The 25350-nt window shown below is 38.9% G+C and overlaps 1 protein-coding gene across 5 annotated transcripts in view; it reads right to left on the bottom strand.

Moving 5' to 3' along the window:
- PDE8B (phosphodiesterase 8B) overlaps positions 1-25350 on the bottom strand; it is a 94905-nt gene that overhangs the window by 31065 nt on the left and 38490 nt on the right. For 3 of the 5 annotated variants that reach the window (XM_038125869.1, XM_038125864.1, XM_038125865.1), the window contains exons 2-5: positions 11167-11223; positions 6367-6557; positions 4973-5032; positions 2949-3006 (exon numbers count right to left, since the gene is read on the bottom strand). In XM_038125869.1, coding sequence (XP_037981797.1) covers positions 2949-3006; positions 4973-5032; positions 6367-6557; positions 11167-11193 — 336 coding nt within the window. In that variant the 5' untranslated portion in view covers positions 11194-11223. The other 2 variants (XM_038125867.1, XM_038125866.1) reach the window with 2 other exon arrangements.

Genomic DNA, 25350 nt, shown 5'->3' on the forward strand with positions numbered 1-25350 from the left:
TAATTCCAAGTTGTGAGTAAAATGTAACAAAAATAACATTAAAACAACTGTTGGCATGGGTCTGTCCCACTCCTTAATGCTGACATCTTAAAATATTTCTGTAACTTTCACCTCACATGCTACAGAATGCATGGGAAAACAAAAGGTGCAATAAAAAGTTGGCAGAAGCAGAGCAAACAATGCTGTGCTTTTGTGTATCAAACTGCCTGCTAACAAACTTCTCTTCTACAGCAGTGTAGACTTAGATTTTCAGTTTTTGGGTGCTCTTTTAAATATTCAAATACATTTGAGCTAAATTTAAAACAATAAGAAAAATTCTCAATAATATAAAATTTCTCTACGATGGCAACCAATTTTATGAAATAAACTTACTAGAATATACTAAGGCTCTTTATAAACTGAATGTTACAGTAGTGAGTTTTACTGAAAAAATTTAAGCACAGCTGTTCACTGACAAAACTCTTGGCACAAATCTTTTGCTAAGAATCAAGAACTGCAGCTTATCAAGGTGCTAACTATGCTCTTAACTGTTGTATAGTCTTCTGCAGATGTACAGAATCATTTTATCTAAGTCCATAGTGCTGATGCTGGTCATTTGCTGGCTGACTTAAAACTGAGAAATCGATTGGGAAATGAAAGTAGCAGGAAACATTTCTTTTTATAATCTATGGTTCTAATGTGATACAAGAATAAGAAGATTTCTAAACTTGCAGATATTAGAAGGCAGACAAAACACTTTCTTTTTAAAAAGTTTCATATTTATGCAGTACATTTTGATTTAAGTAACACATACTCTCAAATTACTTTTTTACTTCATTATAATGGGATTCCACTGTTGTTCTATGCAGAACTTAGTACAGGCCACTAGAGTTATAAGCTAGCAGGAATGCATCCTTCTTTTTGCTTAGCAATAAGAATTCATTTTAATATTAAAGACTTCTTTTATTCCAATCTAGTAAGTTTTAATAGTATCTGGTCAATGAGAATCAACATTTGTTTAGGAAAAGAAGTTCAAAACACAAGACAAGGTTGTAATTCAGTAACTGCAAACATTAGGATCTCCTGTTTGCTGATTTAAATCATAGCTAAAAAATCAGTCAGGAAGCTAAATTGCTTATTCAAATTAGCCCATCCTAAGTAGGCCACCACTATTAGATTTATGAGGCTGAGAGGAAAAAAAATTAGCATCATTAATGTACTGGATTAGCTACAGCATTAATATACAAACAAAAGAGCTGTGAATGATATAGAGGGAAAATCAGATGTAACAAAATAGACTTTCTTAAGAAGAAGGAAGAAAAACCAGAAATGAGTCAGCATAAAGGGAAAAAAAAAATTTAAACAGGTTGCAATTTTCCAAAAATAAATTTAATTTTTTTCTGATGAGGAAGAGACTCCCTGCAAATACCACCTCACTGTTTGAAGAGGGGTATTTTAAAATCTTTGTGTGGTTATGGATTTAGTCCCTACTGATCGCCATCCAAACAAAAATAATTCCTATATCCACCCCACAGCAAAAAAGAAACTTTGACATCAGATGTATTTTAAAGTCTTGAAAATAGTTCCAATAGGGATTATTACATTATTCAAGCTCTCTGATAAATGTGGGACAGCAAGAGAGAGTAGTTGGCGCAGCTGTCAGGTGCATAAAGATTTTTCTTTCCAGGGCACAGAGTACCACTCACAGCCACAGAGTCTCCTCTGACTTTACTCAGTATTACACCTACAGTTTTAATCTAGCTTACAAAACATATTACCCTGCATTGTGTTCAAAAGAAGAAAAAGAAGTAATAAACTTTTCTTTGAAAAATATTTAAGCCAGAGAAAGAGAGAGAGAGAGAGAGAGAGAGAAACTACACTAATAAAGCACTGGCATTCTTGGGCTGACCTTTCTCTTAGACTCACATTTCCAATTTTAAAGCATCTAAGTGCTTTAGAAATGCTTTGGCCCTACAATACTCTTGCAGTACAGTCAAGATCTTATGCCTCTATACCTCTATTTTTGGGAGATTATCTGAAAATGGTAATTCTGGTTCATGTTCTGCTGTAAAAACCAACTTGGGCTGAATGTGAGTTGGCTCAGACACTGGACTCAGTATGAGCATAGGAGAATGAGATTTTTGCCTGGGTTAATTCCATCTCTTCTCTGATTTTCCTTACTACAGTTAATTTTCTTAAATATGTATATTTTAAAGAAAATATATCCAGTTAGTTCTAACTAATTCTCCAGATGTGCTTCTTTTGCTTAAGTACACATCCTTCCTTATGAATGGCTAACTTAAAAATGCAGCTGATTTATTTTAGAGTAACATAACATTAATATCCATCCAAAGCCACTCACACAAAGGCTGGGAGAGGGTAAGCAACCTAGATTTTCAGAGCTGAGAATTCCTGCCTTTCTGCTCTCTCTTACAAAGCCTTTTGAGGAACAGTATGAACAGTTATCTTCCCTTATGCTTCTGGTACAGGAGTGTCTCTAACTCTGTACTGAGAAGAATTGGGGCAAACCAACATAACAGACATTATGAGGGAAAAAAATATCTTCATGAGCTGGACCAGGTTTGTAGTCCCTTTAGAAGAGAAATCCCAGCAGCCTGAGACACATGGAGGGGTCTGGGTGACAAGTCAGCATGCTGCAATGTGTTAATCAGAGCCTCCCATCCCTGTTTCTTAGTGCAGTTGTAAAACCCACCCACTACCCAGCCGGATCACAAGAAGGTAATCTCAGTAAAGCTGCAATTCTGAAAAGACTACCTAGATCACAGAGCTTTTTGTTTCATATGCTTCTGGAATACTCCTGAAAAGAAAACTAAACCAACTGCCACTGGTTTCTTATCAATAAATTTCTGACAGAAGAGGATGTGTAATTTTCAATTCGAGAAAGCAGAAATGTCTGTAATTTATGAAGCTACTATGTTTTCTATATTACATAAGCAATTTATACATACCCTATCAAAGCCTGCATCAAGAAGGGGGAGAACAGAAGTCTCTTCTTGGTCAGCAGATCTACAAAACAAAATCATACAACCACAGAATTATTCAGGTTGGAAAACTGTTAGATCATTGAGTCCAGTCTTTAACCCAGCAGTGCTAAGCACTGAACAGCAGTGAACCACTTCCCAAGTGTCACATCCACACATCTTTTAAATATCCGCAGTGATGGTGATTCCACTGTCCTGGACAGCCTGCTCCAATGCTTGCAACCCTTTCAGGGAAGATAATTTTCCTAATGCCCAATCTACACCTCTCTTAGCACAACCTGAGGCCATTTCCTATTGTCAGATCCCTTGATGCTTGGGAGAAAAAATGGACCCCACCTGATATGGAGGGTATACCCTCCTTTCAGGTATTTGTAGAAAGAAACAAAGTCTCCCTGAGGCTTCTCTTCTCAAGGCTAAACATCCCCAGCTGCCTCAGTCACTCCTCACAAGACTGATGCTCCAGATCCTTCACCACCTCCACTGCCCTTCTCTGGACTCATTCCAGCACCTCAATGTACTTCTTGTGGTGAGGGGCCCAGAGCTGGACACAGGATTCCAGGTGTGGCCTCACCTGTGCCCAGTACAGGGGGACAATCCCTGCCCTGCTCCTGCTGGCCACACCATTGCTGATCCAGGCCAGGATGCCATTGGCCTTCTTGGCCACCTGGGCACACCCTGGCTCATGTTCAGCCACTGTCACCAGCACCCCCAGGTCCTTTCCAGCCACTCTGCCCCAGCCTGTGCCACTGCCTGGGGTTGTTGTGACTCAAGGGCAGGACCCAGCACTGGGCCTTGTTGAACCTCACACCATTGGCCTCAGCCCATGATCCCATCTGTCCAGATCCCTCTGCAGAGCCTTCCTGCCCTCCAGCAGATCAGCACTCCCACCCAGCTTGGTGTCACCTGCAAACTGACCGATCCCCTTGTCCAGGTCATTGATATAGATGTTAAGCAGGGCTGGTATATTATTTACTATAAGGGGATGCAATACTTGAGGATTAAATGGCAGGAATCTAACATAGTTCTCTAAACATAATGAACTCAGTGAGAAGAGTTTTTCCTTAAATACATACAAAAAATCATACTGTTACAGAAGTTGGTGCTACAGTCTTCTATTATAGGTATTTGCAGCTTCTATACAGCTTGATAGTTACTCCTACAGCAAATCTGACAGATTGTCCAGAGAAGTCCTGTATCTCTTTACATGCACAGAAGGGGATTGCAAAAAAAAAAAAAGTATGAAGAAGATAAAAAATACAATCTAGGATGTCTTACGAGAAATAATCTAAAAATATATTATTAAGATAAAGGTGAAGCTAAGCTGTAAAATCTTGTTCATCAGCAAATTTAATTGATTTTCAAATCTTGGTAGTAATAGTTCTCCTGCCACTCTATTTCCTAATATTCTAATTGATTTAGGAAATGAATAAAAATGGTAATGGATTCAGTAGTGTGTAGGAGTTCTATCAATGGTATTTGAAGATACTCTTACTGACTTAAAAATAAAGATATATTAAGTCAGTAAGAATTCTTCCTAAATGCATGGCTTATGAATTACTGAATAAGGGTTTAAGGACAACATTCTGGTGAATTTAGCATCAACTGGATTGAAGTTTGCCCTATCACCCCGTTCAATAAACAACAATTTGTTATTTATCTAGTTATTTCCTTTAGAAAGTAATACCCACCTTTCTAGTTTGGATTTGTATTTTCCTCTTCTCTTAAAAAAAACACATATCTGTCTGGCTTTCTTACTATAAAACCCATCATGAAGGTGACAGGGAAATACTAGTCTAAAGACACTAAAGGAAAGATATCGAACACTGAAATAAAACATCAAACATCACTAGCCCATTTCAGGTGAAAAATACTACATTTACTCTGTAAGATTTGCTAGTAAGATACTTTCTGTTCTTAAATAACTGTTAGAGACTAGGTTAACTGTTCTTATAAAGTAAAATGAAAATCTTTCACAAACCAGTAATACTTACGTGCGTGGAACCACAGCAAGTATTACAGTATGCTCTGATAGCTCTGTGGCACGAATAGACCTGAGAAAACAAAAATTTCTCAGTTACACTGAATACTTTCTCATTATTGCTCTGAGTACCTTCACTGAAAATATAAATGAAAGTCAGGACTGAAAGACACCACTGAGGTTAGACAATACGATAGTGCACTGCCAAACCTAACTATCCCCATTTAGACAAACCGTTTTCATTTTGGCACCAGATTTCTCATTTTGCTCCATGCAGGTAGAGAAGGCAAAAGCTTCAAAACCTCAGTGTAAAAACATCACTTTTCAGACCCACTCTTATGACCTAGCAAAGGTTTCCCCTATGTACTCAGCTTATCTGGGGCAGACTGCCCTGAATGCGTGAGTAGAGAAAGGTCAGTACATTCAAAGCATCTTCAACGCCCTTGACTCATTTAAACAAGAATCTCTACCCCCTCTCAGATTTACCACTATCCTTCTAGACACTGCAAAATTTTGTTTAGAGGGTGGGAAGTGCTTTCAAGGCATGAAAGTAAGAAAAGTGGGCATAGCAAATTACAAAAGGCTACAGTTCATTAAATACTGAATAAACAAAATTTTACCATGTTGCATATTATTGAGAAACCAAAAAAGACATGACCAGCTATCAGAAGAACACTCCATTTGTGTTTTGCTGGCTAATGATAAGTTTTTTTCACTCATATTACACTGTTCTGAATAAACAATCTTTATGTTTATCTGTTGGTCTTTTAGAAGAACTTAGACCAGCACAAATATTTGAGCATTAAAATGCCCCTTGTCATAAACATGACAAATTTCAGCTCATGGTAGACTAGAAGCACAGTAAGGTGCAAATGGTATGCTTCAGCTGAAACAGTGTATTTTAGCAAAGGATCCCAATACTAAGCACTTGTAATCTTAAAGCAGCTTAGACACAACCATGTGGAGTTGAAGAGTGATGCAAACTTTTGCGAAGAACTGGCAGTGCCTGACCTTGTGGACAACATTCACACAAACAAACACATTCCTTTGAAGTCTGCAGCTTCAGATTTTGCTGCAGCAGTAAGCCAGGAAAGAAGCAGCACCCACAGCAGGGAATAGTTTCACAACAGCTTTGGCTTATCCTTTGACAGAAACCCCATGACCGAGAGATAATTCTACAATTCAGCTTCGGCATAATGTAGTTTTCAGATTGTTATCCTCTTACAGAGGTATGCAAACCTCCTGGCCTCAGTCCCCAAACTTCCATTCTACTACAATTTTAGGTGTTCATTTTTTGTTTGTTGTTTTTATCTTTTGTTTTCCTTATTTTTTGGTTTAAAATTAGGAGGTTTGGTTTCATACAATGTATTCCAAAGCTAAAGAGAAGCATAAAGTGCTTTAGATTACCTGCAGATATCTTCTGCATCAAAATACTTGGAGTTCCTGTGATCTATAACAATTATTTCCTGGTGCTTATCCTGGAAACATTCAAGTGCTGATTCCAGAGTCCAGGCAACATTGCACCTGTATCCTGCTCTGTCACAAGCCCACCAGAAACCATTGCTTTGGTTGTCTTCTTTTGCGAAGATTAGCAAGACCTGCAGGGGATGGAAAACAGCAGCACCACATTAAGCATGTAAAGTATTCTTCAGCATGGAGCAAGTAGTAACAAATACTTCTGGCCTTTGGAAGATTTAAAGTCTGTTTTAAAAGAGGGAAGCTTGAACGGCAGGTTGAAAAACAACCAATGCAGTAGTACATCTTTCTTAATGGACACTGCAGTTATCAATAGATAATCAATAGTTAACCATACTTAACTATATAAATAGTTAATGGTTTTAAATAAGTACTGTTTAAAAGTTTAGGACAAAGCCAGCTTGCCACATGATTATTTTTTCCTAGCTCCTGTTCCAATTCAATCAGCAACTAGCCAGAGTATTCAAATATCATTGCCATTCTCATCAGGCCATCCGAGCTACACACACTTTTGATTGTAAGGAACTGTCTGACATGCAGCTGCCTTAATTACCACTTATCATCCCTGAAGATACGGGCAAAAAATAACACAGTTTTATCTGTTCTTTTCTTCTTTAATCACAAAAACATGGCATTAACCAATATTATTTCAAAGCTAAAAAGAGCAACAGGCAAGCAGGTATGTACAGGAGGAAAAATATTAAAATGTGAGAAATTTTTACCCAATAAATTGCACCAAACTGTCCCTGAGCATATAGAGTAGTTTAGACAATTTCAACTGAACACTTAAGGAACTGCTCATACAAGATCAGGAAGGAAGTGTACGGAGGTGCCACTCTGAAGACCAAGAAGATGATTTAGGAAGCCTGTTTGCAAGCTGACACACAGAATAGAAGCTGAAAACAGCTGTATTTCTGTGCCTCTCATGTAAAAGAAAGTGTTTTTCAGAGAGAATAAATTTTTCATCCTGGCCCCATAACACACAATTTATTAGTGTCCAATTTATTAATCCGAGTCATGCAGACATTCCCCATTACACCTGCACATATTTACCATAGTGACTGATAACTAACCATGCTACCCTATGTGTCAGATGAAGAATAGGGCTAATTTAGTGCAAATATGCTTTGAAAAAGAAGGCCTCAAAAAAGTCAAAAGTTTATCCACAGCTATTAAAATTGCACAAAAAGTCAGCAGCCAGAGATTAGTCATGTATAAAGCAAAATCCTACTTATTTCACAAATAAAAGTCATGCCCTGACTTTACTGAAACAACGTGTTCAAGAAAAATATGCAAAATTTTGCTCCAAATGCCTGTAGGAAAGGCCAATAACCTTTATCTGCCTTGCTTTATTCGGCTGTGGTGTCAGCACATGAATTTCAGCACCATCAGTCTAGAAGCTAGAAAAGGTGACAATAGCTTTCTTCTTATCTTTCTTCTTATCTTTCGCTGCCTGGATTGGTGAATTCTAAACAATAAAATAATCAATCATTGTTACTGTGACAGTCAGAGTTTCATTAAACAATGGAAGAAAATTATATGCTCACAATATCTGTAAATATTAATAAGGTTAAAGTTTCAGTGTATTGGAAGGTTTTTGATTGCAGTTACCAATAAGCAGATTTGGTTTACTGACACTTAACATCCAAGGTAACTGTTGTCACTCTTTTTAATCCCTGGGGTCTTTTTCCAGTCATCAAAGAGCTGGAAAGCAGTGACGTGGCCAAGCTGCAGACTTTTTAATTCCTGAGCGAAGTCCATACTCTGATACAATCTTCTGTTGGTTCCAACTGCCGTTAGATTTACTTTGTTCCTAGTTTGAAATGTTATGGCGAAAGAAAATTTGGGGGGGGGAATGGCACGTTTTTTGATATCTTCCTTCTCTCAGCACTCCCAGGATGGCACAAGGCAATAATTTAACAGCTTCAAAATAATGGAGCTTAATTAAACCATCCAATCTCTCCCTGGTAGCTAATTATCAGTGCACAAATCCTTCCCAGAATATTAATTTTAAAAGTTGTTTTAAAGTATTACTACTACACTTGCTCATTAACATTCCTATGGAGCTTACTATAAATCATCAAAACATAATGTAACTAGAAGTATATTTGAACAATGCTGTCAAAGTCAAGGCAAAAATATAATAATCCATATAAACAGCATCATCAAGGAAATGTTTAAATTCAATCTGTGTTCCATGCAAAAAAAAATCATGTAGTTAAGTTATTTTTTCCTGTATGATTTGCCAGTGTTACTGTAAAATGATTTTATTCAGTGTTGCCCTAGTTTAGGAATACCATGGACTTTCTCTGTAGAGGCCTTTTCAATTTTGGTGATGTACTGAAATTTTTACTCTCTTTCTAAGTGTTTGGTTGACATGACTACTGCACATCTTGTTCCCAGTTTTATTATACAAATGTTAAAAATAGACAGAAATTTGCTCTAAAGAGTTTGAAATACAAGAAACATCAGCTGAGGATAAACAGGCTACCAAAAGGGAAAGGGAAATTACAGCAACTTAAGAAGATACCTAATTATTTTCAAATCATCATATCCCAGCAAGAGACTTTCAAGGTGGAAAAGACATAGTATCTCTGAATAAAGTTACAGAGATAGCCCTGTTATATTGGTATGAGGGAAGAACGAAATGCTGTGCATCATTGTGCTTCATTTGCAGCTTATCAGGGAAGAACACAGTGTCAACACTGTGAAAGAGATGATGGCAAATAAATGTCCTAAAAGGTGAGAAAATGCAGCATTTGAATAGGAACACATTGAAATGTTTATGAGCAAGCATTTCTGCAAGAGGATCCAACACCTTTTTTATGTGCACTAATTGCTTATAAAACCACATCTCCCGTGTCCCCTGGAGAAAGTTCATTTTTGTGTTCTTTCAGCATGGTCATTTCTGAAATCAAACCATTCCTATTTACAAGCCTTGGTACAAAGTTGAGGCAATTGTGCAATCTGTATATGGGATGTTTGGAGGGTTGGAGCTGGCCGGTTTGCTTTGGACTCTTCCCTTTGCCTCTTAAGGCCAGGAGCACCTGGGTCACAATTCTGTACAAACGAAACCCGATTTTTACTCTGACATATATGGTCATGAAGTCCAGTGGGGAATCTATTAAATGATTTTATGGCAGGTCACAGGCACAAGTGAGGTCACTTCTCAGACAAAAAAAATCTGCCATTTTGAGGTTGGTACAGGTGTCCCATAACAGCATAAAACACAGCAGAATAAAATGAAGTCTCCTAAGAAAAGCCCCAGTGGCAATTGTTTTAACAAATGGAACTTAACTTCTCAGACAATTGTAAACATGATTAATCATACACAAATAGACATTTAAAATGTGATATTCAGTAGCTGTTTGCAATGCACAGAGAAACTCATAATTGCATTGTCAAGATGCAATAAAAGATTAGCACACATTTTTTAAATGTGGGGATGTGTGCACTACTTGCCAAATAATCGGAGGTAATGTGGCTTGTTCCACAAACAAGGTGGGCTTACATTAAGTGTTTTACTTAACACTTAATGTATATAAGTTAATGTATGGCAACATCTTTAAGGAAAATTCTTCAGTTAGTGATTTTACTTAATAATTTCTGCCTAAGACAAATTATTTTCTTACACATATTCTCAGTTGTGAAATATAAATACAAAATACCATCCTCATCTGAAAAGATACCAAGAAGAATGTCAGTTTTTAAAAAGAACAAAAATCCAACTTTGCCTTGGGCAAATCAAATTTCCAGAAAGTAATGTCCTGACAAAAGCACTGAGAGTATTTGTAGTTGTCAAATATCTTCTGGATAATCTTTCTGAAGGTGAACATGATCTAAAAACATTTTTCTGTGAAAAGTTTCACACTTCTATGTTCAAATTCTCCACAAAATTGGAGGTTGAAGTCACTACTCCACAGTCTTATTACAATATAAACAAGTAATTTCATCAGATTGAGTAATCATTAAGACTGAACATAAAGCAATAAAAATGTAAAGCTTTATGATGCTTTTCTTCCACACATAGGTTTTTCACAGAAAGGGTGACTGGTGACTAAATATGTCTGTATTTTACAGAAATTAACTGATCCATCAGTTAATTCAGATGAATTATGTATCACTAAAACAATGTTAAAGGCTAAAAGGCTATTTAATTCCAACATCTGCTATAAGCTGAAAAAAATAACACTTGGCATCTGATACTAGCACAGGAACAAAAGGTGCAGAAAATTAAGCATGTATGGATAAGAGCTGTTGCTCCTTAGCTGAATTTGAACTTGTCTTGTTAGAGGCAATTTCTTGGATTGGTAGTCTGTAAAACACAGTTCTCTGTCCTGTTACAGTTCTCTGTCCTGCTGTGCAAAACTGAACACATACCTAAATTTCATGAAGCTCTCAGCTCTGGTATATCAAAACTGAACAGTTTTTAATATCCATAGAGGCAGCTCTTTCCCTGGTTGATGCACATACACTCATACTCCTACTGGTTGGACAGATAAAAGGAATGAGGGGCTGCTAATGGAAGTCTAAAGGTCTTATTTACCAAGTTAAGTTACTTGTAGATCTTCTCAAGCAACTAGATAAACAAACATACATTATCCCTCTCACAGTCCTTGTACAAGTGAAATTAGAAGTATCAGTATCATAGTTAACTAAAGAGTTTGAACCTTAATTCCATCATCTATCAATACTGAATTGGCTCTCTCAGAAACGGAAGGAACATCTTACCTGAATTGGGTATTGTGTCAGTCTCATGGGCCCAACCTGTACTTCTGCAGCTGAAGCCTGCCAAAGAAGAGAAATTCAGGTATTTTTTTTCTGTCTGGTTCTTAAGAAGGTAGCATTTTACATACAAGAATTAAAGATCAAACAGAACCATGAAAGACGCTAAAAAGCACACTGGCATATGAATAGCAGCCTTAATTTTGTTACTTTGAAGAAGTGCATCTTACATGATCATCTTTACCAAATTCCTATTTTTGTCTTACTTGCCTATAAGTTAAGAATGGTAGGGTTTTAAATAAGGAAGCAAGAAACACGTACTTCCTCTTCCCTCTTTCCCCAACAGAATACCTAGGTTACATAGAAGGACTTGTTTTTGCTGGAGACTACAGAAAGCTATTTATCTGTGGCCAAAAGTTGTTCATTAGAACATAATACAGAACTTTTTTTAAAGGTCTTGTGACATATTCTAAATAATAATGTTTTAGTGGGGTTGATAGGGAAAGAAGTGACTTTTGAGAAAGGGGAACTTGTTTGGGTTGCAGATTGAAAGTTGTTTTCCAGAACCATAGCCTTCAGTTTTCAGGTAAAAATATCACTACCACATGAGCCATGACATTTTCAGAAGACATGATAACACATCATAATTTAAACCTGCTTCAAGAAAGCCAGTACGTGTGGGCTGTGGCTGCTTTGTTTGTTATACTTCTTAGGAGCTAGTCTACGTTAATACTTTTTGTGTCTTGATAGATTTCAGTACACTTCTCCTGTACACTACTGATTTGTTTCACTTCAGACCATTAGCTACAGAAGGTTGTTAAGCAACAGAACAATACATATGCCCTCACACAGGTGCACATACTTAACAAGAAGAGTCTCTAAACCCTTAAAATGTTCGTGCATATGGAGAATTAGCTGCAAGTACCATTTTCCAACAGCGCAGATTCTTTGCTCTAGTGGTCACCAGTTACCCCAGGTGCTCAAGATGTAGATGAATTAAAACAATCATCCTGCAAGGCATGTAATCTGACCAAAACCCTAATTATAGGCAGATTCCCAAGGCCATTCCCTGGCACATAGGAATGCTGGAGCTTTATTTCTGTGGCATTTTTCTCTGTGGTGATCATTAGTCTGAGCCTTTTATACAGGCAATACTTAATCCTTAAAAAATGTATTTTTCAAAGGAATGTGTATAAACAATTAAAACAGATGAAGTTCCCAGTATTCTACTCTTTTCTTTAGAGAATACAATGCTGTGTTAAGCATTAACAGCCTTGCCTGCACGTGAGACAGTGGCATTATGTATAGCTACAACTGACACGTTGGACTTTCATGCATCACTGCGCATCGATTCTTCTCAGCTCAGCAATGTACGTCAGAAGGTGGTAACGGGCAGTACTCCAAAAGATTAAACTACAAAGCCTGCCACTGTTTTCCAAAGCAAAACCTGCCCCCAATATAAGTGTAGTTAACCTCTCCTTTTCTCACAGAAAGCTTCACTTCCCACTTGAGCTCCTGCTGTAGCAGAATGTAGCTTAGTGCCAGTAAGCATATCTGAAAAGAAATGAAAGTCAGCACCCATCATCAACCATGAGTTAAGAGTAAGTTAAAGAAAGAGTTCTCTGAAAGCTCACAGCTCCTATTCACCCCAACCAAAAGAGAAAAACAGCACATTCACACTCCAATGATATTCAAAAGGAAACTCTTAAATAAATATTTTATCATCATACACTTTGATTAAAAAAAAAGTTTTGATCTCATTAAACAAATCTGTAAGACTACACAACAGATTTCAGTCAGTCTCAGAGCAAAAGTGTGGCTTTTGACAATACATAGCTCAAACTGTCTCAGAAGGTGTAGATCAAAAGCATGAGATTCTTCAACAAAAGCAGAATACAGACACATCCATGTTTGTTTGGACACAGATATTTATTTTATTCTCTGTTTATTAATGCCAGGGGAATATCAGGGAACTCACATTGTAAATGAATGCCTTCCACTTTATTCTGCTTCAGAAGATATCCAGAGTTAGTCACTCTGTATTGTCAAAAATGGAATAACTGTGTCCAAGACACAGATCAATGAAGGCAAGTCTATAAAATCCTTTCCAGAGATTACTTTATATAGATTAGCCACTTTATTTATCCTGTTTATTTTAAAACAACAGCAACAAAATAATCTGCTCAGTCAGAGACTGACTCAGAGTTTTTCTCCTGGCTGTTTCTGTGTCAGCCTCATGAATGAACAGAAAACACTTGAATAGAAGGACAAAAAATCAGGGTCTTTCTCTTCCTCCCTTCCTTCCAGATTCAGGGTGCTCCTGCCTTTCCTAACAGCAGGAAAGCTAGGTGAAAATTAGGAAATCTGAGACTCCTGATGTAGGTGAACATGTCCCTGACCTGCTCAGTGCAGACTCGATGAGGTCAGAACGACAGAGGGACGCATAATAGGTGCTGTTCTACCTGAAAGATTGCTATGTATTGTCTTCAAGTACCTAAAATGCTCAACTTCATTACTTATACAATGCACAGAAACAGATGGGACAAATTAAGGTTGGTAATGAACCTGAATATGAGAAGAATAAATAAACTTTCTCATTAGATATAGCAAAAATATGTCTGACTTCCTCCTTTCCGGTGTTTAAGTTCTGAGTCTTGTTTCACAACCTGAATCAGACCCTTGGATTTATATGACCAAAATGCTGTGGGTATAAGTGACTGACTCACTTTTCTCAGTCAAACTCAGCTAAAGGAGGCATCAAAAACAATGACATGCATGCCTGGCCTTCACAAATGTCCTAAAGATCTCTCACTCGCCTGAAGGAACTAATTCCACATCTTGTGAACTCCCAGAAGAATCTGACCATGTGGACATTGAGTATTAGTGATACCATGACCATACCTCTGTTCATTTCCACACTTAAGTGAATATCACATTGCAGATGATTTCCAATTTAAATAAAGCTCTCATTATTTGACTGACTGCCAGGAAGGACTGCTAATAGATTTGCAACCTAAATCAATTAGTGTAGTAGCTCATAACAGACTTTTCTGGTAAAACATGCAGAGACAAGCCTGATTCCAAAGAGGCCAATGAGAAAACCCCTAATTTCAGTGAGCAGATGAACAGACACTGTATTGAAAGCAAAGAAATAACCACCTAGAAAGAATAAAAACATAAAACCAGGGAAAAAGAAGTTTGTTTTAACATTTTTAACTGCCCAATATTATTTTCAGTATCATTGTAATCTCCTAAGCAATCTCCCCAGGAATCAGCTATGAAACAAATAATTAGACAAAGTCAGTAGCACTTTCTTAGCTCTAATGCTTTTGTGCAAACCAGTGATCACCAATTACCTTACTATCACAGCAGTGCCATTAAGCAAAATGCATTACTACTTCATTGAATTTTCCCCTACTAAGTGACCAGTACAAAAGTCTTTACCCCAGTATCGCTGCAGACATACAGCCCATGCAGTTTATGAATCATCAGTAATTACCAACACACCACTGTAATTAGTGTAGACTACTTAGTACAGCAAAATCTTCTTGCATAATTCTGTGCTGCTCCATAGAGCAACAATAGCAGCTAGAGCCAACCAAGCAGTGAAGCAAAGGTGTTGGTGAATTTAGCCTCCTGAAAGGGCTCAGGATGGATGTGCCAGTTGAGAAGCAACAGGCAGATGCCAAGGTCCCTTTGGACACCCTTTTGCCCCAAAGGCTCCCTGCCCTCTCCCCTTTCCCTGTCATTACTGCATCCCTTCATTCAGCTTTGTAGTGTTTTCAGACTTCTGTCTCTTTGGTTTTGCAAGCCAGTAACAGAAATCTCTTTTTAACCCATCTTTCACCTCAGCCTTGTACTCCCCTGGCTGCATCTTTGCCAGGGCTCTTTTGCACTTCCCTCCACCTCAGTTTCCCCTATCCACACTTCTGGTGAGGATCGACACTTCAGCCTGTTCCTTGGCTATTACCATTTTAATGTTTGATTGTACCACTACTTTCAACCTCAAGTCCCTTGGCTTTTTTTTTTTCCCCCAGCCAAACTGCAGTCCATAACCATGTATGACTTCAACCCTGGCCCTAGCCTGCATGAATTCCCTTATGAGACACAGGGCCAAGAGCTGTTGTCCAACACCCTTGGCCTGGAGCTGGCATCCTGCACCTCTGCCTGCTACAGCACACCAGACAAGGGTGCCCAGCTCCCCTTCTGCTGTTCAGCAAAGCTACACTCCTCTGTTCTTCCTCTTTTTTGCTTTGTCTTGTCTTCCTTAATGGAACTATATAACAATCTTTCTCCTCTTTTATTTTTTTTCCACTTCTGGTCCATCCAACGCCACAGGCATTTTTGTATAATTTAACACTTGGCCACTCTTTCTTTGTTTGGAGTCTCCCCCTCTTTCTTTGTCAGCTTCTACAGTTACAGAGAGTATCACTTGACCTGTTTAGCAATTTGTGTTTATAAAGAAGGGGCAGATTTATGGGAGAAAACTGGAGAGCTCTTTTCACCTCTGAGTCAAAAAGCCCCTAAATGATAATTTGGCAAAGGCTGAGAGACTAAATAGGATGAATCACTCCTAGAGTACACACTTATACCGCTGGAGCTTGGTCCTGAGCTGGATGGTTTTGTGGTCTGACCTCCCCAAATTTTTCAGACACCATCTTTCCCTGCCTCACACATTTGACTGACTGACTGTTTATCCCCTCCACGCACCAGAACAGCTACTGTCCCAGTAACTACAGAATTCCCTTTCTGGAAAGACAGCTCTCTTCCACCTTGTTGTCAAATTCTGCTGGGTTTTGTAGTTGTTGCTTTTACTTTTTTTTCCCCGTCAGACTCTCCTTGCTGTGGTTTCCAGTCGACTTTTACATCTGCTTGCTGAGCTGCTCATCCTCTTCATTTTCCTCACCCCCACTAGAGGGCTGCCAACTCACTCTGCTCTACGAGCTGCTCCACTCTTGCCAGCCGACTGCCACTTTTCCACGGAGTCCAGAGAAGCATTAGACAGTTGGATAGCCCAACTCTGCAGTTAATGGAAGGTCATGCTATTTTATTTTCTGAAAACAATGATCAAACATACATACCACTTAGAAGAAATAAAGTTTTATCACTGCTGGTTCAGCCAGTGCAGTGTCTGCAAGCACTCCTAAGAGAAGTCTGACCCATGAGATGCACAGGTAAAAAATACACACATGCATTTGGAAGTGGTGGCCTGTTAACAATATTTGTGACAACACACTGATGCATGCAACATAAAAATACTACATCCACAGGCAACACACGAGACCCCAAATCCACAAGACCTGTAGGTTTGGCAGAGTCTGCATGTAGCTCAAGGGTAGCATTCACAAACCTGCATCTGGTTCTTTTGCCTCTCAAAGCAAGCAGAATTGGGCTGAGGCCCCATATCAATACCCCCAGTTAAAGCTATGTCACTGCACACAAGAGAATTAGATATTTACAAGGGAGCAGAACAAAGTCAAGAGGAAGAAGAGCCCTTCATTCCATGACTACTTTCACCTCTGGGTGATGAAATTCAGCTCCTGTTGCATACTCTCATCCATGACCTTTAGGCTCCTTTTCTGCAGTGACCTGTGTCTGAAAAGGAGCATTAGACCCTAACTTTCTTCCCCACTTCCTTCTTCCCTACCAACCTTGCCTTCGCCTGGTGGGAGAGCACTCATTTAGCAGTGAAGCATTTGAAACCAAGCATGGCTAGGCATAGAATATCACATATCAGATCCACCAGCCCACTGCAGTCCCTGCATTTCTCCTGCGCTCGGAATACCAGCCTGACTGGGCTCCTCAGGGGAGCTGCCATACAGATGCCTCTATCTGCAAACTACGTGTTCTTCAGTGTGAGCCATATGCCAAGACTCCATATCTCAGTAGAGATAAGATGGTCACCAGTTCTGGAGGTAAGGAGAAGCCCTTATAAAAACTTCAAAGTAAGGATCAAAATTCTTAAAATTGAACTTCTGTGAATTACACAGTTCATAACATAATGAATGTCGAAGTTGGCTGGGGATTTTTGCGTTCCCTTCTCAGAGTCTGCTTCTCCTCTGCACAAACTCCTTTTGTGCAAAGCTGAGAAGTTTTCTTTCAGAATCAGCTTCAGGAACAGATGTTAAGATTTCTTTCTTCCTTCCTTCTCATTCCTCTCTAAATGGTTTCCTGCCTTCTGTTTTAAATAAGAATTTAGAAAAATAAGTAGTCAAAACCACAGATCTGTTTCTTCTCTATTTCTCACTCCCTTTTTCTTGCCCAGAACATAAGTCATCCATTTTTAAGCAACTAGAGTCAGTAGTGCTCATATAATCTTGCTGTTTCAATTTAAAATCAGTGGTAAGGGAAGAAAAGCAAACCGGGGGATGCAGGTAAGCCTCTGAAAGATATGGGGAAGAGAGAGGGAAACAAAAGGCAGTTAGCACCAACAGGTCAAAAGTAGTGGATCACCCTAAGGAAAACAAAAATTGAGAAATTAATATTAGTGTCCAGTTGATAGAGATTTTAGATTACTTCTTCAACATGCAAGCTGACACTTGTAAAATAATCCAATGAGGTTTAAGATAATAAACATGTATCTGATATAAAATGATAACTGAAGAAAGAATATTATTTTAGGACTTTTTACATTCTGTTCACAGCTTGGTAGTAGCTTCCTTGTGAATACATTATCATGAAAGGACAATAGAACAAACAAGCAGAAAAGACACCAGTTCAGCCATTATGGTGCTACATTTGGCATACAAGCTACCATTGTTGAGCAGTCCTCAATTCTGCTCACAGCAGCAGCTACTCTGAGACCTTTTAACGCTGCAAAAGACTCAGAAACTCTCTATCCATAGAGGGTAGTCCACCTCCCATTTATTCCTATAATTTGTAGATTAGGGCTTTCAACAGCATTTGGAAGCAGCCCTGCAGTTTGTACACACAATTTCCCACCATGCAGATTTTTCTTACCTGAATTCAAGGATCACTGTTAGGATCACTACCAAAATTCTGTTTCTTGGTGTCAATATAGAATAAATTTGGTATTCAAGATACAGTCGGTTGAACACATTTTAGTAGGATGATCCTTAATAAAACCCAAAAAAGAGATTTCTAGACACATTCCCATTTTTAAAAAACCTGTGTGGAACAATCAAAAAAATCAGTAAAACCAACCAATCTTGATCCAACATCCTGTCTTCAGAGATGGCCAAAAGCAGATGGAAAACTGGAAAATGCAAAAGCAGGACAAGCACAGAGTGACACTGTCCCTTACACCCCCTAACCTTGTTGTTAATAGCTTAGCTTTATGTCTTAGCTTATGCTTTTCTGCTCACAAAGCAGCAGGACATGTAAATTAAGATCATCCCTTTCTTCACGGACCATGTAGAGTGTCTCAAAACTCACAGCACTGGGAAATTTCCTCCCCTTGCCCCAGATACTGGGAACATGAATAAGAAGGGTTTGGCTAACGGCTCAAGATGTTCACTGAAACTCCAATGATCAAGAATCACAAAACTTTTGGAATGAAGGGACACCTGAAGGCCATCAAGTCCCTTCAAGTGGTGCTGTTGCAATGCTTGATCAGGTCAGCCATGGTTTTGCCCATCCCTTGTCATCATGGCTGCTGCTCAGCAATCAATTCCAGCCTGTACTGACAAGACAGGAAGTAAAATCCATTTTCTGGACAAGTGCTTTAATTTCCAAACTACTATGTTAGATTTTTTGAAGGAAAAACAACTACAGAATGCATCAAGCTTATTTTGAATACTTTTGACTTTATCAACAGAAGTTTCTCTGAGAGTACATTTATTTTGTTAGCACACAAATTTCACTTCACCGAATATGCCTGGCAGGTAAGTTATGTTAATACCCTTGCAGTGTGAAGAGGTGAAGGGAAAACAAACTTTTACAAACATCTGTCAAGTGAAGAGACTATGTCCAGACTCATGGATCTTGGCACGGTAAGACTTCTTTCTGTAAATCCATCTGTCATTACTGTCCATTCTCAACTTTGCAGAAGCATGAGTCACACACATTACCAGGGAATCCGAGCAAACTTCTTTACCTTAGGGAAAAACACACCAACTGAGACTGAGCTGTTTCAAAAATACATGTACTGGTGTCTGGGAGAGAGCAAAATCCAAAACGATAGATACAGAGAGATAGAAAAGTTAATTGTATTTTCATCTTTGTATGTTGAGGTAGTCAAAAAAGCAACCAATGTGGGGATAGGAACAAAGATTCAAACAAAACAACTTTATAATACCATGTAAATTTATGGCAAACCAACACTTTCAATGTTGTACATAATCTTTTGCTTTCCTTGAGATAAATTAGGGAACACTAGAAAAATTGAAGAGAAAGCAACAAGAATAATAATGAAATTTCAAGATGTCTTAGGCTGCTTCTTCTAGGAAGAGAGCTTCCTAAGGAACTGAACAAGCATCTATGAAATCAGGAGCAGCGTAAAGCAGAATGAAGAATGACTCACCAAGAGTATTCCCAATACAAGAAACTTGATGCTTGCACTTAGAGCAGACCACTGGAAAGGGCATTCTTAAAAGAGCAGTTGAACAAATTTTACCAAAGGTAGGCCCCTGTGCTGCTGCAGAACACATGAGTAGGAGCATAACCTCAACTCTCAGGCCCTTCAGTTTACCAGGGAGTGATCCCTCTCCATCTACCCTCTTTTCTCTCTGCTGCCTAAGGCTCCTTACACTTGTCCAAGACAAGATAACAGGCAGACAGGCTTATGGTTTAATACAGTAGATCAATTCTTGGGCATGGCTATTAAAATTGACACAAAACCCCTAAGAAGTGAGTTTCAATACTGGATATTTCAGGTAATACAATCATAGAAATAGGAAGAGAAACAACTAGAACATAACTTGCAGGAAGAGATTAGCTAAATAGTCATGATAAGCCTTCCATCACCTCTTGGCCTTGGTAAATACTCATAACTTGTGAGACATATTGCTAGTCTGCAATCAAACAATTATTTTACAATACAAAATTTACTTTGCCTTCCAAACACTGATTAAGAAAAAGCATCTGGAAGTTACCTGCATACACCTGAGTTACCTCCTCAATTAATTTAACATTACTCTTCCAGTAGTAAATAGCCTGAAAAATACAGTTTTCTTGGCTTCCACTGTTTAGAATAAACAATTTAGCATTTTACTGAAAGTAAACAAAATCACTAAGATTATGCCTCAACAGTCTAGAGCAGTCAGAAGCAGCACCTGAAATCCTGGTGTGCAAGTGCACATGTAGGTAATTATGGACTCTGTTACAAAGGTTAAAAGGAAAAAAAAATGACTCAAGGCATGTGCTATGGTGTCATGGTTTGACATTGGCCAAATGCCAGGTGCCCACGAAAACCTCTCACTCACTCTCTCTGCTACAGCTGGACAGAAAAGAGAAAATTTCATGAAGGCTTCATGATTTGAGATAAGGACTGGGAGAAAACACTCCAAGGGCAAAATAGTCTAAAATTAATGATATTGAGTTTATTACCAACAGAATCAGAGGAAGATAATGAGAAGTAAGATAAGCCCTTAAACAACACCTTTTCCCCCCAAACCCTCCCTCCTTCCCACAGACAGCACAGGGAGACAGGGCATGGGTCAGTTCATCACCCCAGGTTTCCTACTGCTGCTCAGGGAAAGGAGTCCTTCCCCTGTGAGGCCGTGGGGTCCCTCCCACAGGACACAGTTCTCTATGAACTTCCCCAGCATGGTTCCAATCTCATAAGCTGCAGTCCTCCCAAACTACTGCTGTGGCGTGGTCACTCTTCACGGGGTGCAGTCCTCCAAGGACAGGTTGCTCCAGCCTGGAAGCAGAGGCCCTTCTCTCCATGGAGTCTCCCACTGGACCACAGCCTCCTCCAGGCATCCACCTGCTCCAGCACGGGCACCTCCCCCACAGGCTGCAGGTGGATCTCTGCATCCCTGTGGATCCCCATGGGCTGCAGGGGCACAGCTGCCTCACCATGGTCTGCACCATGGCCTGCAGAGGAATCTCAGCTCTGGCACCTGGAGCACCTCCTCCCCTCTATCTCCACTGACCTTGGAGTCTCCATGTTGTTTCCCACACACATTCTCACCTCGTGCTCTTCTCTGGCAAGGAAAAACTGTGCCCACTTTGTTTTGTTTTTCTTCTTAAATATGTTATCACAGAGGCATTACCAACATTTCTAACTGGCCCAGGTGTGGCCAGCAGGGATGGCTCCTTCGGAGCCATCAGGGATTGATTCTGCCAGACGTGGTGGTGGAAGCTTCCAGCAGCTTCTCACAGAAGCCAGCCCTGTGGCTCCCTGCTACAAAAACCAGACCATGCAAAACCAACATGTGGTTTTGTTCTACCATTTCTGCAACACTATTCACTGTACACACTGGTAGCTTTCAACACCAGCCCTAGGCTGCAGCAGTTACCAGTCTCCTTCTTCAGAGATGCATGATGGATGTCACCATCAGAGCATTGGCTTTGTATTACCCCCTCTTACTTCTTCTCTTGGGTGGGCATTGCTGGAATGAATATTTTCCTGGTTCAAAGAAGTCTGTTCCTACCTTCTTCTTCCTATCTGCTTTTGCCAGCTTCTGAAATCCACCTACTATCTCAGCCTAAAACCTCTATAAAACACTATATTCCTCTTGCTGAAACAAAGAAGAATAAAAGGCAAAAAACCCCAACAAAACCCAGAACAAACATTTTCTGATGAGAGTGAGTCATTTATTGAAGTTTTCTGAATTGTCTTGCAGTTAGGAAAAAAACTCAGCATTGAACTTTGATCTACATTTTACAAAGAAAAACCAAAATAAACTCCAGTAAAGAACAGGGCATTGTGCATAAAGGACAGATACATGTCCTTTGAAAACATAATGTTCTCTCCTCCCTGCTCCTTCACACTGTCAGACAGCATTTGTTTTGCAGCACTTGTCTTGACTGTTGAGTTTGGGAGCAGGCAGTGGAAAACAACTAGTTTGGCTTTTGATTAAAACTTTAGAATCCACAAGATATGTCTTAGAGTTATGCCTAGGAACTCTATTGAAAATATCCCCAAACCTCCACAAAAATACAAAACCCAACAACATTCCAAATTGCAAATTCACAGTACAAACACCAATAAAACAAAAATTAAATCTCCCCAAATTTATAGGATAATAGACACCACATTTTCCCCATTACAGTCTAACACTGTCTTTAAAATCCAAAACCAGCATTTACATATATGTCAAAATTAACTATTTTGCCATTGACCCTTTAGTTAGAAACCCACAGATAGCATTATTCCCAGAGCAGACCCTACCATCTCAAAGATCACAAGTGATGCTGTCTCCTGTTACAAAGCCTCCAGCTTAGCACTGTCTGTTATTGTGAAACTACAAATTATCAACATGAAAGTCTGTGCCATGTCTCACACTAAAAATTGTGCAGACAACGAAAATCAAAGCCAAATTCTCATCAAAATAAACAGCTCCAAGGCTCTTATGCTGACTGAATAATTCATGATCACATTTAATTCAGTTCAAGTTTTTATTCTAGTTTTGACAAAGCCATTGCAGCTAATCCAACAGCAGCAGTCATGTCTCAAATACTCCAAGACTGATATCCAGATATCACACTCTGTGATAGGCACAATGCCTTGCCCACTCTAAGCCACAACAGACATTACCCAAACCCAGCATTTCCACCCTCTGTGTTTTGTCGTTCAAGACTAAGGTGTTTACAAAGGTTGTCTCACATTTTTTACAATTTTCAAAGACAAAAGACTTTTATAATAGGACACATGGGCTGACTGATCCTATGAGCCCTACCCAAACAGAGATGAAGAGTGAGGAAGAGTAGAAGGAGTATTTATACAAGGTAGGTATCAGTGACATACATGAAGCAGTAGAGAAAGGGGAAGCTCTGACTCAGAGGAACAGAGAAGCAGGTGTTAGATGCACCTGAAGAATTCATACCTCACAGAAACTAATATATAGAAAGAAATACTCTGATGAAACTTAATTATCCAGTCTTACAAACTTGAGTGCAGTCATGAAAATTTGACTGCCATTATTCTATTCATATAAAGGCAGGTAGGATAAACACCTGATTTTAGGGTATAACTTTTGCATACAGCTGCAATCCAAATAAGCTCTGCAAAAGCATGGAAAGAAGGCATACAATAGGCCTTCACCTGGTCTGCTGAAGTGCAAATTATTACTTACACAATAAGCAATAATAATCTTCGTATTACTTATCACTACTTACACAGTGTGTGTGCGTGAAATGAAAAGCTTTCTGGAAAATGTATTTTTTTTGACATTTTGTTCCAGTCTTACTAAGGAGAAGCACCATCAAATTAAGTGCCACGGTTCAGACCCACCATCACAAGACTCATGCAAATGTTCTACAGAGACCTCTTACTGCTAGTCCAGTTTTTATGTACTGACGTGTCTTTGAACACAATGTAGTCATTTTTCTTCACCATTAGGATTGTCCATTATCAGGATGTAATTATGCAACTTACTACCAACACATTATTGAGAAGATAAAAAAAAAAATTGCACACACAGGGAAGCATGACCTTCTTGCAAATATCTTGCCCATCAGCTTTCTCCCATGGCTTCTGCACATGCACAGCATGGGCTTCCATCCTTAAGAATCAAAAGCTGAAGTTCTGCCTGCTGTGTGCAACGTTAACTGCCAAATTTTCTCTCCCCAAAGAAGAGTTGCAGTTGCCTAGTTTCAATGCACCCTATGCTGCAGAAGCTGAACCCAGATCAGCAATTGTTTAATTCTATTTTATGAGCAAGATTTCTGGAGACAAAAAAGGGCATCTTGTACAGTTAAAGGCAGCATAGCCCAAATGGCCAAGAATTAAGCCCTTACTAAGCAACAGGAACCATATACCAGCCATGAACTGTGGAAGAGTATTAATCTCCTCTCCAAGAGATCACATGGACATTAAAAGCCTGACACTTTCCAACCACCCTTATTAAGAAATACAGCCCTGAAAGCCATAAAATATTTGTTTCAATTCACAGACAAACATTTTCACCAACACAGATTTTATGAGACATGATGTCTTCACTTCAGTGGATTAGACCCGGTATCATGGACAACTCCAATGAATAACTGCTTATGTGTAAATTATTCACACTGTTACACTACAGTCCATGAGATTACAACAGAAAAAGCTATTGCTGAGTTTTCTGTTATATATCTCTCTCATATATCTCTTTATTTTACAGCTATCTTTGGAGGCATTCTGCAGGGAAATATGTTGTATTCCCTGTTAATATTGTACTTACTGCAGGTGCATGTCACAAGACAGGAAACTTCTGTAAGTTTCTTATTGGGTACCATTCAGTTTCAAAGAAGTTAAGAAATATTTGATGGTCATAAACTGATGGAAAGGAGCTGCCAAGAGAGCAGGTAAAGTGGTTCAGGCCACTTGTACTACTCTGTGTCACTCTGTGACAGAATTCTAAGGAAGAACAAAAATATTGAGTTATATTGAACAAAAGATGCAATACAATATCATTTTATAAAACATATGGGGTCATTCTAAAATAAGTGCAGATAAAACCATATTTAAATATTTTATGAAAAGTATGAAAAATATTTTTGACTATATAAAATCATAAATTTTCAAGAGAAAGAAATTTAATAAAGTGGTCCTGTTCAAGACAGCTGAAAAGGGTTTGTTGGAATGCCACAGGCAAAGCTATTAAGAAAACTGGAGAAAAAAAACAACTGCAAGATAGGTAGGGTAGCAGAGAGCCTTGACTGCAGGAGTCATAGAAATGAGGTGAAATTCAAAATACAAAGAGCTATGTTGCTATCTGATAGAGGTTTCTCAGGTGAATACAACAGAAAAAGCAGACATGACAGCTCAGGACTCCCATCAGTAAATCAGAGACCAGAAATAAACTTTTTAAAGGCTTTGATGAAACTGAAGGAGATACAGGAGGTGGCTTCCAACAATTGTAAGGGCCAGCTCTCTGATCCAAGAGTCCAGAAATTACATTTTACTTCAGATAGCAAGTTGCTGTTAAAGATCAAATGCTTCCCAAAAGCAAATAAGAGACTTTGGGCTGGGAGGCCTTCTCTTCTGTAATAAAATATCTATAATTGTTACAGTCAAAGAACATAAAAAGTTCATTTCTGAGCACACATAGAACACTCTGACTTGCTCACTAGTCCTACCTG

This window comes from Motacilla alba, chromosome Z (genome assembly GCF_015832195.1).
Source record: "Motacilla alba alba isolate MOTALB_02 chromosome Z, Motacilla_alba_V1.0_pri, whole genome shotgun sequence".
NCBI lineage: Eukaryota > Metazoa > Chordata > Aves > Passeriformes > Motacillidae > Motacilla > Motacilla alba.